We start from the raw sequence: 16,339 nt of genomic DNA on the forward strand, positions 1-16,339 counted from the left end.
ATGTGAAAACCAGTTACATGTTTTAAATTGATACATTTTTGTTGGAAATCGCTTACAACTTATGCTAGGTACTTTCCGGACACTTTTCTTCCCGGCAGCAGTGTGTAATTTTGGTCAGCAGGTGATTCCGAAGTGGAAAATTGCTGTTATCCCCTGTAGAAAAGTTGTCATAAGTAATTTAAATTGTTTCATTAAATGTGTTGCCATGAAAAACTAAATTGTGGAAATGTATAATTCAGGATAAGGGATTTCTCCGACACTAAAATCTTTTCAGAAACAAAAAAGACATGCAGCAAATGGTCATACTCCTTCTTTTTCTGGCTCAATATATTGTTAACCCTTTACAACCCTAAACCCATGTTAACCCTTTACAACCCTATACCCATGTTAACCCTTTACAACCCTATACCCATGTTAACCCTTTACAACCCTAAAGCCATGTTAACCCTTTACAACCCTAAAGCCATGTTAACCCTTTACAACCCTAAAGCCATGTTAACCCTTTACAACCCTAAACCCATGTTAACCCTTTACAACCCTAAAGCCATGTTAACCCTTTACAACCCTAAACCCATGTTAACCCTTTACAACCCTAAAGCCATGGTAACCCTTTACAACCCTAAAGCCATGTTAACCCTTTACAACCCTAAAGCCATGTTAACCCTTTACAACCCTAAAGCCATGTTAACCCTTTACAACCATAAAGCCATTTTAACCCTTTACAACCCTAAAGCCATGTTAACCCTTTACAACCCTAAAGCCATGTTAACCCTTTACAACCCTAAACCCATGTTAACCCTTTACAACCCTAAAGCCATGTTAACCCTTTACAACCCTAAACCCATGTTAACCCTTTACAACCCTAAACCCATGGCTATTTGATGTCGGTTAGCCACTGTATTTGGTCAGACTCTAATTCCAAGAAAAGCTAGGTGAATGGTTACTGAAGGGTAGAGAGAGAGCATGTATGTATGTGTGCGTGTCCTTCCCGATGGCATCAGGGTTTCCTCCTCCTACCGTGTGACCCAAACAGCACTGCAGACAGGCAAGGGCTCTCGGGACTCACAGATGTGGCCTAGAAGAGCCCTGTCCTGTCCTCCTATACAGGGCCCTCCTAATGTCCTGTCCTCCTATACAGGGCCCTCCTAATGTCCTGTCCTCCTATACAGGGCCCTCCTAATGTCCTGTCCTCCTATACAGGGCCCTCCTAATGTCCTGTCCTCCTATACAGGGCCGTTCTAATGTCCTGTACTCACACACCTGGCCCTCCTAATGTCCTGTCCTCACATCCCTGTCCAGGCACGGCGCCAGGATGTTCTCTCTCCCGGGACCAAGGGGGGGGCTTGACCAATATGTGGGGGTGCTAAGAGAATTGTTGATTTTCATGACTTATTTATAAGGAAGTTCTCATTTCTTCAATAAAATCAGAAATAGCTATCACAACGTCAGAAATGACATTATTAATATCTTAAGTGCAGCCACAACGAGAAGTGCAATGCATTCAGCCTATGCCTGTCAACTGTGCACACACTTGTAAAACGAACTGGCTATCATCGCAATCTTAGTGATTATATTTCTAGTGCAAAAGAAATGTACTTGTAGGCCCTACATACAGTGGGGCAAAAAAGTATTTAGTCAGCCACCAATTGTGCAAGTTCTCCCACTTAAAAAGATGAGAGAGGCCTGTAATTTTCATCATAGGTACACTTCAACTATGACAGACAAAATGAGGGAAAAAAATCCAGAAAATCACATTGTAGAATTTTTTATGAATTTATTTGCAAATTATGGTGGAAATAAGTATTTGGTCACCTACAAACAAGCAAGATTTCTGGCTCTCACAGACCTGTAACTTCTTCTTTAAGAGGCTCCTCTGTCCTCCACTCGTTACCTGTATTAATGGCACCTGTTTGAACTTGTTATCAGTATAAAAGACACCTGTCCACAACCTCAAACAGTCACACTCCAAACTCCACTATGGCCAAGACCAAAGAGCTGTCAAAGGACACCAGAAACAAAATTGTAGACCTGCACCAGGCTAGGAAGACTGAATCTGCAATAGGTAAGCAGCTTGGTTTGAAGAAATCAACTGTGGGAGCAATTATTAGGAAATGGAAGACATACAAGACCACTGATAATCTCCCTCGATCTGGGGCTCCACGCAAGATCTCACCCCGTGGGGTCAAAATGATCACAAGAACGGTGAGCAAAAATCCCAGAACCACACGGGGACACCTAGTGAATGACCTGCAGAGAGCTGGGACCAAAGTAACAAAGCCTACCATCAGTAACACACTACGTCGCCAGGGACTCAAATCCTGCAGTGCCAGACGTGTCCCCCTGCTTAAGCCAGTACATGTCCAGGCCCATCTGAAGTTTGCTAGAGAGCATTTGGATGATCCAGAAGAAGATTGGGAGAATGTCATATGGTCAGATGAAACCAAAACATAACTTTTTGGTAAAAACTCAACTCGTCGTGTTTGGAGGACAAAGAATGCTGAGTTGCATCCAAAGAACACCATACCTACTGTGAAGCATGGGGGTGGAAACATCATGCTTTGGGGCTGTTTTTCTGCAAAGGGACCAGGACGACTGATCTGTGTAAAGAAAATAATGAATGGGACCATGTATCGGGAGATTTTGAGTGAAAACCTCCTTCCATCAGCAAGGGCATTGAAGATGAAACGTGTGGGTCTTTCAGCATGACAATGATCCCAAACACACTGCCCGGGCAACGAAGGAGTGGCTTCGTAAGAAGCATTTCAAGGTCCTGGAGTGGCCTAGGCAGTCTCCAGATTTTTATTTATTTATTATTATTATTTTTTTCACCTTTCTCAACCCCATAGAAAATCTTTGGAGGGAGTTGAAAGTCCGTGTTGCCCAGCAACAGCCCTAAAACATCACTGCTCTAGAGGAGATCTGCATGGAATGTGCCAGAAAACGTTTGACCTCTGTCATTGCCAACAAAGGGTATATAACAAAGTATTGAGATAAACTTTTGTTATTGACCAAATATGTATTTTCCACCATAATTTGCAAATAAATTCATTAAAAATCCTATAATGTGATTTTCTGGATTTTTATTCCTCATTTTGTCTGTCAAAGTTGAAGTGTGAAACTTACATGCCTCTCTCATCTTTTTAAGTGGGAGAACTTGCACAATTGGTGGCAGACTAAATACTTTTTTGCCCCACTGTATACATGCGTCCTGCTGTGTCTATCACAACGTCAGAAATTAAAGGAATAGTATCTACACTGCAGCCACATCGAGAAGTGCGTTTACCATATGCCTGTCAGCTGTGCACACATGGTGTAAAATGAGCTGGCTATCATCACAATCTTAGCCATTTTATTTCTATTGCAAAAATACTTGTAGGCCGACTGGCCGACAATATGCCTGCGTCTTCTTGTTCCATCCAGATCAGCGCAATTGAATCATGTTCCCACCACCGGACAGGCGCGCTCTGTCTGTAAATAACATTATTTTCAGTTACTCATCAAGTCTTGTTTTATAGAAGAACGATGCGTCTGTTATGGTTCAGTGCAAATTAGTCTTTAATCTTCTGGACATCCAGGGCCTTTGTTCTTTCTGCGTGTATGGACAGGCAGGGCCCTGGTTCTTTCTGTGTGTATGGACAGGCAGGCAAGGTTGCTGAGTTGAGAGTTTGCCCAGTATTTCATTCTGTATTACATGATCCGTGTACTTAGCGTTTCGAGTATCATCTGAGATCTTCTGTGCAACTGTTTAGTCGAATTTGCCTATGAACTGTAAAAGTTCAAGGAAGTTTCCCTGGTTGACAGCCGTGTCGTTTTCTATGTCTCCTCTCTGTGAAAGTCCCTGGTATTCAGTGTAACGCATTGACTCCACAACTACTCTCATATACTCTCTGTTCTCTGACTAGTTTAGAATGTCCATCACTTAGAGTGTTGCATATTGTTGAGCCAGACTCTTTCTGAATAGTCCACTCATTCCACACTGTCACTTGAACGAACGTGTGGCCTTCTTCCAGTTCTGGTTCAGTTCAGTTCTGCCGCCTTCTCTCCACCATGGTTTCCTGGACGTTGCAAGTGGCCGCATGCAAAGCAGAAAGCACAGTCCTTTGAAGTAGAATATTCCAACCATTTGTAATCCTCATACCATCTACAATTGAAGTAGCGATCCTGCTGTCCAACTTTTGTGGCTGGATAACGCCGAAGAAGAGGGCGCCTTGGTTCTTCAACAGGTGACTGGCTTAAATCAGAGGGAGCGGTGGCTGTGCTAACAGTGCAGCTAACGGTGGCTGTGGAGCAGCTAGCAGCGATAAACTGCTCTGGTGCTCCCTCACGTCGTGGCTCACGAGTTTCTCTCGCCGACTCATCTTTCTTATCTTCCTCTTCTTCTTTGGCCCCCTCGGAGACAGGGTTCGGATTTTCAATTCCTACCGGCACTCTTCTCTTGATCAGAAAACGGTCCATTGCAACTGGGCAAGATGGGCAACTAGCTAGCTAGAAGTTAGCTCACATAACATAGCCTAACGTGCGCGAGCACACACACCAGACTCCCCTCCCACCACCACCACAAACAGACACACACACATCATAGGGTACACACCCACGCAGCCAGGGATCTGATTGGGAACAAAATGGCTGGTTATTAACTTTTTCATATTTCTTTATGTAAAAATGTAAAAATACTAAAACGTTTGAGGGGGCCTTGCTGGGGCTACACAGATTTGTGACGGGGCTATAGCCGTCCTAGCCCCGGTGTAGCGCCGTGCATGTCCCTGGCTGTCCTAATGTCCTGTCCTCACATCCCTGGCCCTCCTAATGTCCTGCCCTCACATTCCTGGCCCTCCTAATGTCCTGTCCTCACATCCCTGGCCCTCCTAATGTCCTGTCCTCACACCCCTGGCCCTCCTAATGTCTTGTCCTCACATCCCTGGCTGTCCTAATATCCTGTCCTCACATCCCTGGCCCTCCTAATGTCCTGTCCTCACATCCCTGGCCCTCCTAATGTCTTGTCCTCACATCCCTGGCCGTCCTAATGTCCTGTCCTCACATCCCTGGCCCTCCTAATGTCTTGTCCTCACATCCCTGGCCCTCCTAATGTCCTGTCCTCACATCCCAGGCCCTCCTAATGTCCTGTCCTCACACCCCTGGCCCGCTTAATGTCCTATCCTCACATTCCTGGCCCTCCTAATGTCCTGTCCTCACATCCCTGGCCCTCCTAATGTCCTGTCCTCACATCCCTGGCCCTCCTAATGTCCTGTCCACCCTCTCTCACTCCCTCTTCTGTTTCCTTTGGAGAGGTAAAGCAATTAAACTCAAATTCACCAACAACAACAAAGCCACTGTGGAACAGCATTCTACCCCAGCATTCTACCCCAACTGTTTTCTCATTTCATTTGGGGATGCTGTTGTCCGGAGCCTGCTGGTTTTCTGTTCTTCCTGATAATGAATTACACCCACCTGGTGTCCTAGGTCTAAATCAGTCCCTGCTGAGAGGGGAACAATGAAAAAAAGAAATGAGTGGAACTGGCTTCGAGGTCCAGAGGTGAGTTTGAGGGTTCTGTAGTATTGATTAAAAGATTATTGTATACGGAACGATAATACAGAATTGCTTGCTCCCAGTTTCAAAAATAGATGTCTCCTACTCAGTGAGGAGCAGATTGAGGTTATAAAAGTATTGACTGAAACAGGAATGTTGTGAGGGCACAGACATTGAAATGTGTGAAATGCTGTGGCGGAGTTGTGTCATCTGAGCCACTCTGTGTCATCTGAGCCACTATCTCTGAGTCAATAGTGTTGAAAGGGAGAGGGAAGAACAATCAGACACCAAAATATAATCAACCTGTAATGACAACAGTACAATTTTAAAAGGTGCTTAACCAGCCAAAAGATATTAGGTGATTTAAAAGATAGACAGCTCCATTACCAGGTAATTGCATATATTACGTTTCAGAGCAGACATGTGTACAGGGACTCATTGGACTCCTGTTATTATGTTATATTAATAGTTGGCTTGATTTACCTCTTCCTAGATGAACTGTGCATAGTGCTTGGTATGTGTTGGTGTGTGCATTAGAGCGTATCTGTTTATATTGGATGCACATTTATATCTGTGAACATTAGTTTGTCTACCTCCTGTTTAAGAGTATGAGGCATTAGTAGTGTCACTCTGGCTGCCAGGTACTCAGGCTATGGTGCCCTACATGTCCACTGAGTCTGTATGCACATACCCCCTGCTAATTTCATGCTGCTCTGGTCTGCCTTCTCCTGCAGCTTAGAGGCAGAGAGTCCGTTATGCACCAGTACACTGAGTCTTACTTTTATCCCCCTTCACCAGAATACCTGTATGTGTTAGATTAGAGAGCAGAGACCCGTACAGTAGCGGGGAGGGGTTTAGGACCTAGGGTCTTATTGGTCCACCAGGTGGCAATACAGGGTCTGAGAGTGAAGGTCATGATGACTAGTCTATGTTGTGATTGCAGCCCAGTTCTACATCCACAAGAGGAATGTATCAATAGTCATAGCAGCCTTCTTTAATTCCCTTGATTCTATGAGAGGTCAGATTTGGCATACCTGTCTTCTCTTGATTGTCCTGCCCGTCGCCCCCCCCCTTGTTCACCACGGACCACTGCTCTGATCAGGCCTCGTCGGAGAGAATAAGCGTGGGAGAATGAAGGAGCAATAGAACAGCTCAAGATCAACAGTGAATGGAGGATGGGAAACGAGCACATACTTGATATTGTGTAATTGAAAGGCCCTGTTTAGTGTTGCCTCCTGCTCTTCAGAATGACAACCTCCAGATGTCAGCTCCAGGGCTGCGGGGCTGACTGATGCCCCAGTGACATGCAGCCTGGCTGGGAGGAGAGAGCAGCCAGCTGGCCAGCCCGCTAGCTCTGGGCCTAGGGAGCTCCGGGTGGTTCTGGGACTGATTTCACACTCCAAGATCTCTGCTTGCGCGCGCACACACACACACGCACACACACACACACCCAACATACCTTTCTCACAGCACAAAGAGCCTGTTCCAGTTTCCTCTTTTTTCTTTCTAATTGTGGTGATGTTTGTCATTGTGCCAGCTTCGCAGGGCTATAATTTGCCATGCTGTTTGGAGTGTGAGTCACGTGGATACACTGCAGTGGTATCATCCATAGACAGGCTCTTTGCTCTGTTGTGGCTGCCTGGCACCGCGTTTGGAGGAATGTGGGAGTTTGCCAATGCAACAGCGATCAGATGCATCGACCCCATTATCAGCGGCCCTGATGTCCTGCATTCGTCAGCAGACTAAGGTTTTGATAATGATGGCGAGCAGCAGTACTGTGTGAGTTATTCAACAGATATCGGAGGTGCCGATAAGGACTTTATCAGGGAGGGAGCACATGGGGTAGAAACAGAGGTTCTATGCAAGAGGCAGGGAAGCCTTGGAGCATCATGGGTACCATCCTTACTCATCCTCACATAGTGGCATCTTTACATGTCAACTCCACCCTCTCTGCTTTCTATCAATATAGGATCTCACATTGTATTTGTCTTTTTTCTCTGTTTTTCTCTTCCCCCTATTTCCTTTCTCTTTGTTTATGTCAAACACACATATTCACGCATGCACGCTCATACACTACTTCCACCTGCCACCCATGAAAGTAATTGCACGCTCGCATCTCGCACCACTGCCCCTGTGCTGGTACCTGTGAGTGTTGTGGATGAGCGGAGCTGAAGCGAGAGTTATCTTATCTGGGCACCACATCTGGTCCCCTATCCCTCACTCTCCCCCCTCTCTCTCCTGCCCGGCTACCTTCATCACTGCTGCTATCAGGAGGCCTGCTGTAAAGCCCTGTAGTCAAATCCACTAAGCCGTGAAGAATTAAAACAAAGGGGGGGAAATATACAGTATGTTTGCTCAGGTTTAGCTTGCATCTGTCTCTCTGTCTGACAAACCGTATGTGTATGGATAAGCTGACCTGCCCGCCGGTGATTCAAGTTTGAGTTGGGTGTGTGCGTGTCCTCTGAGTAGGTTTAACAGAAGGATTTCTGCTTGGCTTCAAGTCTACAGCAGCATGCATGTCTCTGTTTGTGGGGAGCAGGAGAAACAGCAGGATCACTGGGTCACACAAACATTACCATCTCAGGCATGAGGACACAGCAACCCTCACTGGATAGAGGTCTACCAATGTATGCAGTATGTCTTATAAACACATAGGGACAGATTTACAATGTGTTTACACCAGTGTGCGATGTACATGAGGAGATAAAACATGAAAGAAAAAATCCCCAAAATCAAATGAGGGATTAAGATTAGGTCAAGTGTAATGTACACTGAACAAAAATATGAACGCAACATGTAAAGACTTGGTCCCATGTTTCATGATCTGAAATAAAAGATCACAAAAAAGATAATCCATTCATCTGACAGGTGTGGCATATCAAGAATCTGATTAAACAGCATGGTCATTACACAGGTGCACCTTGTGCTGGGGACAGTAAAAGGCCACTCAAAAATGTGGAGTTTTGTCACACAACACTGCCACAGATGTCTTAAGTTTTGTGGGAGCGTGCAATATTTTTTTTTCTACATGTAACCTTTTTTTAACTAGGCAAGTCAGAACAAATTCTTATTTACAATGATGGACTACCGGGGAGCAGTGGGTTAACTGCCTTGTTCAAGGGGAGAACGACAGATTTTTACCTTGTCAGCTCGGGGATTCGATCCAGCAACCTTTTTGTTACTGGTCCAACGCTCTAACCATTAGGCTACCTGCTGCCCCAATTGGCATGCTTACTGCAGGAATGTCCACCAGAGCTGTTGCCAGAGAATTTAATGTTACTTTCTCTACCATAATTTGTTAGTACATCCAACTGACCTCACAACCGCAGACCAGGTGTAACCACGCCAGCCATGGACCACCATATTCCAGCTTCTTCACATGTGGGATCATCTGAGAACTGCCACCCGGACAGCTGATGAAACTGTAGTATTTCTGTAGTATTTCTGTGGTGGAAAACTCATTTTGATTGGCTGGGCCTGGCTCCCCAGTGCGTGTGCTTGGCCTTTGCCCTCCCAGCCCCAACTAGAACTGCTCCCGTCCGTGTATGCAAAATCCATAGATTAGGTCCTAATGAATTTAAATTGACTGATTTACTCCTATGATCTGTAACTCAGTAGAATCATTTAAATTGTTGCATGTTGCGTTTTATCATTTTTGTTCAGTCTAATTAAAAACATGTTTATATTTTATTCTCCTCTGTTGTCTAACAATATTTACATGCGTAGATTTTTTAATTATAATTTTTTAGCTTTATTTAACTAGGCAAGTCAGTTAAGAACAAATTCTTATTTTCAATGACAGCCTAGGAACAGTGGGTTAACTGCCTGTTTAGGGCCAGAACGACAGATTTGTACCTTGTCAGCTCGGAGATTTGAACTTGCAACCTTTCAGTTAGTAGTCCAACGCTCTAACCACTAGGCCTCATTCTCTGGGAAACTAGTCTTTGCTTATAATAGCAGTGAATTGCCAATGATCTCACACACAGCAGGATGACTGTTGGTCCTCCTAACATTCTGATCTTGCTGTTATTGAAGTGATATTTTATCAATCCATTTTCATTTGGAGTAAGGCCTCTTTTAGGGGGATATGTCACGGAATGCGTCACACGGAGCAGCATAGTTCTGAGACTCAGAAGGTCAAGTTGGAGACATCCAACTGTGATTTTTCAGACTGAGAAGATTTTTGTTGGATAAAGACATAGAAGTCAACCTCTGTGGACTGTGCAGAGGCAATTGGTAAGCTTTCTGCAGGACTAATACCCGAAATTCATGCTAAGGCTGGGTCCTCTTCGGTGATTTTCCAAGTGCGTTAAGGTGAAGAGTCAAAAGCATGGATTGTATTTGAATTGGAAACCTTTTTATTTTCATTCATTGTTGCATTATCTTCAAGAAACAGGGAAAATATGTTTTATTATGTTCCTTGTCATCTGACAAGGTTGATTTTCATGACAGATTAGTCACCTGTACTTTACATACTCTACACTTTTAGAAGATGAACTAATAATTGACACCACTCCTTTCTATTGAGACTTTACATTGTGTAGTTGGCTCTCAAGTTATGTGTTGATTTCTTGTCTTTTCAGATTGGAGTGGAGGATATGATTGCAAGGGCCTGGGACTCTAATCCCAGGGTTATCAAGTTTCCACGGAAACATCAAAGAAGCTCTTCTGCCAATGGTCTGAGACGACAGAAGCGAGACTGGGTCATCCCACCAATCAATGTGCCCGAAAACTCTAGAGGACCCTTCCCACAAATGCTTGTCAGAGTGAGTGACAGTTATCACACTTATCAAGAACTACTGATGTGCAGTTAAGTCGAAGTTGTCTTTTTGAAATGTTAAAAAGCTACTGTATATATCCTATTCTCAGTTGGTAGTCGCTTATGCCTGTGTTGTAAACTAGAAATTAGTTCATCATCAATTCTGATAACAACAACTCGAGCTTGCTCTGTTTTCACTCCTGCGGATCATAAGGCTTTTTACTTTTATTTGAGCCAAAGCCAAAGATATCTTCAAGCCAAACATCCCACGTTTCTCTAAGGGTCACTCACCTAGGCAACTGAAGAGAAGGGTAGAATAGATCTCATACAATCACTCTGAAGGGCTGAACAGAACACCACACTGCTAGTTTCTATCAAGGACCTTCAGCAGGTAAAGAGAATGATTTGAGTGGTGATGCAGCACCACGTGATTGGTCTGGTACGCCTTAAAACACTACACAGACAGAAATCCAGACACACAGACAAGAGGATACAGACAGATGGACACACACACAGCACTGCTTCACCAGTTAACTGTCTTAGAAGTGACAAACCATCTCCAATCCTGTTGGCATTATATGGCAGCTCTGCCAGTGTGGTTAGTTCTGTTAGCTCCATGGTTCCAGGATGCTCCTGGAAACTGTGTGCTGCCTCTGTTCAGACGTCCAGGCCAGAGATAGCTTTCTCTGGGCCACCACAGAGCTCCCTCACGCCCATTTGTATCGCGCGGCTTACACTCCCGGATTACTGAAATCGCCTTTCACCAACGAGTCGGCAAGAGGGCAGATTTTCCACCAAAGCAAAAAAACACTCATTCACTCACCCACACAAACACACAGACTACAGGAGCAGGGTGGATGAGGGGAGGCGTAGGATTGTACCACCCTGCTGGAAAAATGAACACCCCTTCATCTCCTTTTATCTCCTTCATATTCAGCGTCAGATGGTTGGGTTTACTGACACCCCGGCGGTTCCTGTGTGTGTGTGTGTGTGTGTGTGTGTGTGTGTGTGTGTGTGTGTGTGTGTGTGTGTGTGTGTGCAAGTGCATGCTTCGGTTATAGCCTTTAGCTGTAGTAAAATAGTTATGTTCCTTAACCATGGGGGGTGTGTGCATCACATCTGTGGCCCAGTACGGTATTAAATGCCCTCTTCTCGCTGCAACACCGCTTGGCTGACTGGGCCGTTCCATTGTGACAGCTAGCCAGTGAAGAGAGCAGAAGGGATTTAGTTCTTTATCTTTCGTCTTAGGGGGTTTTCACATATAGTCCTCTTTAAAATAACCGATCTCAGTCCTCTTTAATGTGAACTCTGGGGTAAAAAAATAACTCAGTTCTCTTTGTATTCACACTGCCCTTGCATTTTAATTAGGACTCAACTCTTTTGCCAGTTCACTATTTATGCTTGACAATCTCTAATCAATATCCAAAAACGTTTTTTCTGCAAACCTGAACATTATCATCTTTTCTCTTTCGTGGGACCAATGTGAGGGTTAATGGAGGAGAAACGGTGTTGCAGTCCCCAAGCCTGGGGAGCGTTGTGTTCATTGCCCTAAAAAGGGAACCGGACTGAGGAATTCAAGCGAACTGAACTCAAACCACTTCAGTTCGATTCGCTTTGGGGGCTGTTTTGAAGGGTCTGAGTTCCTTTGGAGTGTTCACACTGCATAAAAATTGGCTGAAAGAGGGACCAAGTGTGAAAACACCCTTAGAGGTGACCGAGAACAACCTCTGTGGCTACAGCAGCACACTGACAGCACACTGAGTCCCCCATACGTCCAGAGCTTTAGAAACTCTCCGACTATCTCTCTAGCTCTTTTATGAGGTGAGACAGTCCCAAACAGCCAGATTCACCAGGGTTCACAACTTAAAGTACTTCCCTGTTGTCATCTGAGAAACCTTCACCAGGTTGGCCAGTTTGATTTAGTTGAACACATGGAGAAGATTTATGTTTCCATCAACACATGTAATATGAGGCCGCAGGAGGCAAATGTGCCTGAGTTATTGTTTGTGATTTGTTTAACCACAATTACATCCAAAACAGAGTGGATAATAAACAAGAAACACACAACATTCATGATCAGCCAGTTGTTTTCCAATTAGGGACTGTTCTCTGTTTTAAGTCCATTAGTCCATTAGTGCTCTGGCTTGGAGTGGAGGGAGTCTGATGTCCACTTTAATCATCTGATTTTACTGCTCTTTCCAGGGATGTCTGGCTCCGGCCATATCCTTATTATCCTCACCTACCTCCACCACCACCACCTTCACCACCCAGCACTCACCACCACCATCACCCATCACCACTACCACCCATGACCTCCACCACCCACCACCACCTTCACCACCCACCACTCACCACCGCCGTCACCACCATCACCCATCACCACCATCACCACAACCGACCACCACCACTGCCACCCACAACACACCACCACCACCCCTAACTCCGCCACCCACCACCACCACCACACTCCACCACCCCCACCACCACCATTTGACCTAGATAGTTTGTGTGTATGCATTGATATGTAGGCTACATGCGCCTTTTCAAAAAAATGTACAGTTGAAGTCGGAAGTTTACATACACCTTAGCCAAATACATTTAAACTCAGTTTTTCACAATTCCTGACATTTAATCCTAGTACAAATTCCCTGTCATAGGCCAGTTAGGATCACCACTTTATTTTAAGAATGTGAAATGTCAGAATAATAGTAGAGAGGATGATTTATTTCAGCTTTTATTTCTTTATTTCTTTCATCACATTCCCAGTTGATCAGAAGTTTACATACACTCAATTAGTATTTGGTAGCATTGCCTTTAAATTATGGTCAAACATTTTGGGTAGCCTTCCACAACCTTCCCACAATAAGTTGGGTAAATTTTGGCCCATTTCTCCTGACAGAGCTGGTGTAACTGAGTCAGGTTTGTATAGGCCTCCTTGCTCACACGCCTTTTCAGTTCTGCCCACACATTTTCTATAGGATTAATGTCAGGTCTTTGCGATGGCCACTCCAATACCTCGACTTTGTTGTCCTTAAGCCATTTTGCCACATTTTTTCCTCCAGACATAACGGTGGTCATTATGGCCAAACAGTTCTATTTTTGTTTCGTTAGACCAGAGGACATTTCTCCAAAATCTACGACCTTTGTCCCCATGTGCAGTTGCAAACCGTAGTCTGGCTTTTTTTATGGCGGTTTTGGAGCAGTGGCTACTTCCATGTTGAGCGGCCTTTCAGGTTATGTCGATATTGCTGTGGATATAGATACTTTTGTACCCGTTTCCTCCAGCATCTTCAGAAGGTCCTTTGCTGTTGTTCTGGGATTGATTTGCACTTTTCGCACCAAAGTATGTTCATCTCTAGGAGACAGAACGCATCTCTTTCCTGAGCAGTATGAAGGCTGCGTGGTCCCAAGGTGTTTATACTTGTGTACTATTGTTTGTACAGATGGACGTGGTACCTCCAGGCATTTGGAAATTGCTCCCAAGGATGAACCAGACTTGCGGAGGTCTACAATTGTTTTTCTGAGGTCTTGGCTGGTTTCTTGTGATTTGCACATGATGTCAAGCAAAGAGACACTGAGTTTGAAGGTAGATCTTGAAATACATTCACAGGTACACCTCAAATTGACTAAAATTATGTCAATTAGCCTATCAGAAGCTTCTAAAGCCATGACATAATTTTCTGGAATTTTCCTAGCTGTATAAAGGCACAGTCAACTTAGTGTATGTAAACTTCTGACCCCCTGGAATTGTGATCCAGTGAATTATAAGTGAAATCATTTGTCTGTAAACAATTGTTGGAAACATGACTTATTAAACACGTTTATAAGGGACATTACTGCATGACACATTGAGTAAACCCCTTCCCTTATGAACAGAGGGGAAATTATCAGAGTGAAACTAACAGCCCTCTGTAGAGAGGTTTAATGTGCAATTCACTCATGATCAATCTCAAGAAGTGTTGCTTTGGTGGCAATGGTTTACCATTGTGGTAGAATGCAATATGCTTCCGATGCCTTCACTGTCAAATACATTTTTGCTCATGACAGAGGGAGTAGAAATAGAGATTGAAAAACAGCTAGGCCTAAATAGATAGCAGATAGAGGGAGCAGAGAAATGAAAGGGAGAAATGGGGACAGTTGAGATAGGAGGAGAGAGGGAGATATAAGCCATTTGAAGAGCATAGTAAATCTGTGAGGTGAGAGAGAGCAGCATTAGTTTCAGGCCATTTGTGGCAGTCGCATCTCAACTGTCTCCTCCAGCACCTAAGACTGGACCCAATGAGCCACATCTGATGGAAACCAGTCCAAACGGGGTAAGATGAGCCTCTCTGCTTCGCTCTGTCCTCCCCACCAAACCTCACCACTGACTGCCAGTCAGACAGACACACCAAAGAACAAAATCGTGATAAAAGAAGGGATGAAAATAGGAGGTAAGGTTGTAAAAACACAGTCCTTGGGCAAAGCAGAAGAATGGAATGAGAGGGCCTTTGATTGAATTCCTGGTATGTGAAGGCGAACGCCCACTCTGAAGTGGGTTGGAGCTGTAATCTGGACTGTGTCCTTTGGAAATGTATTACATTCTTTTCACCACGTCAAGAACAATGAGGCAGACACCAATCAGACTAGGCTCATGTTGTTCCTTTACTGAAGACAATCAATGATGCATAATATGAGACCTCGCCTCAGGGTAGGTGTTATGGAGTTATCAAGTTCAGTGTCGGTGCTTGGGTAAAATCACTGAGGAAGCCCCGCAAAGCCAGTAAAAAAGCCATATTACAAATCAAATGTTTTTTGTCACATGCGCCGAATACCTTCATCCTGCTTGTAGACTAGTCAATGCCATCCTCCTCTCTTTCATGTTGGCAAAACGGGTCTATGGCTCTGTCATACAGTACACTTGTAGGTTTTGTTGTCATAGGCTACCTAGCTAAAATGCTTGCTAGCCTAACTTCCTCCCATGGTCAACAATGAACCAGCTATGTTAGCTAGCTAGTTAATGTGAACCTACTAGGCTACATATTGAACTTCAATCGTCTCAGGCCAGTGGCACAACATATTCATTTATGGTTAGATCAGAATCGCCATCAAAATCCACAAGTCCAAATCCCCATCTCCATCCATGGCTTAGGAAAGGGACGATTTAACAAGCTAGCTACTGCAGGACATCAACACAAGCTAGCTACCGCAGGACATCAACACAAGCTAGCTACTGCAGGACATCAACACAAGCTAGCTACTGCAGGACATCAACACAAGCTAGCTACTGCAGGACATCAACACAAGCTAGCTACTGCAGGACATCAACACAAGCTAGCTACCGCAGGACATCAACACAAGCTAGCTACTGCAGGACATCAACACAAGCTAGCTACTGCAAGACATCAACACAAGCTAGCTACCGCAGGACATCAACACAAGCTAGCTACTGCAGGACATCAACACAAGCTAGCTACTGCAGGACATCAACACAAGCTAGCTACTGCAGGACATCAACACAAGCTAGCTACCGCAGGACATCAACACAAGCTAGCTACCGCAGGACATCAACACAAACTAGCTACTGTAGGACATCAACACAAGCTAGCTACTGCAGGACATCAACACAAGCTAGCTACTGCAGGACATCAACACAAGCTATCTACCGCAGGACATCAACACAAGCAGACCAGAAACTGAGAAGTTTTTCTGAAAATGATGTTTTGCAAAGGAAGTGATTTGAGTGGTCTGAAGCCAAATCAAAACTGGCCAAATGCTTGCTGGCACCAATCAATCAAATGCTACGGCGACAACATGTTGTACTCTTTTGGTCCAGACAGCAACAGATACCTGGGCTACACATACTGAGGCATATCATACGAATTGCAGAACGTCTTTGCAGGACGTAACATATCATGACAAATGGATGACGTTGTACACAACTGTGCACCATTTCCAGGAACCTGTTTTGGCACTAAATTACACCCGGTTGTCTCTCGACTCAATAAACCTGGTGTTCAGTTCAGCAGCTGGAGTTGGTGTATGTGTGGGAGAGAATCATCTCTGTGGTAATGCTG

At 44.5% G+C, this 16,339-nt stretch overlaps 1 protein-coding gene across 2 annotated transcripts in view; it reads left to right on the forward strand.

Annotated features, from left to right (window-relative positions):
- Positions 1-16,339, forward strand: part of LOC109890185 (cadherin-4-like) — a 242,741-nt gene that overhangs the window by 162,610 nt on the left and 63,792 nt on the right. For both annotated transcript variants that reach the window (XM_020482164.2, XM_031824984.1), the window contains exon 5: positions 10,111-10,293. In XM_020482164.2, coding sequence (XP_020337753.1) covers positions 10,111-10,293 — 183 coding nt within the window. The remainder of the gene's footprint in view (positions 1-10,110; positions 10,294-16,339) is intronic.

The sequence above is a fragment of the Oncorhynchus kisutch genome, linkage group LG5 (assembly GCF_002021735.2).
Source record: "Oncorhynchus kisutch isolate 150728-3 linkage group LG5, Okis_V2, whole genome shotgun sequence".
Classification (NCBI taxonomy): Eukaryota; Metazoa; Chordata; class Actinopteri; order Salmoniformes; family Salmonidae; genus Oncorhynchus; species Oncorhynchus kisutch.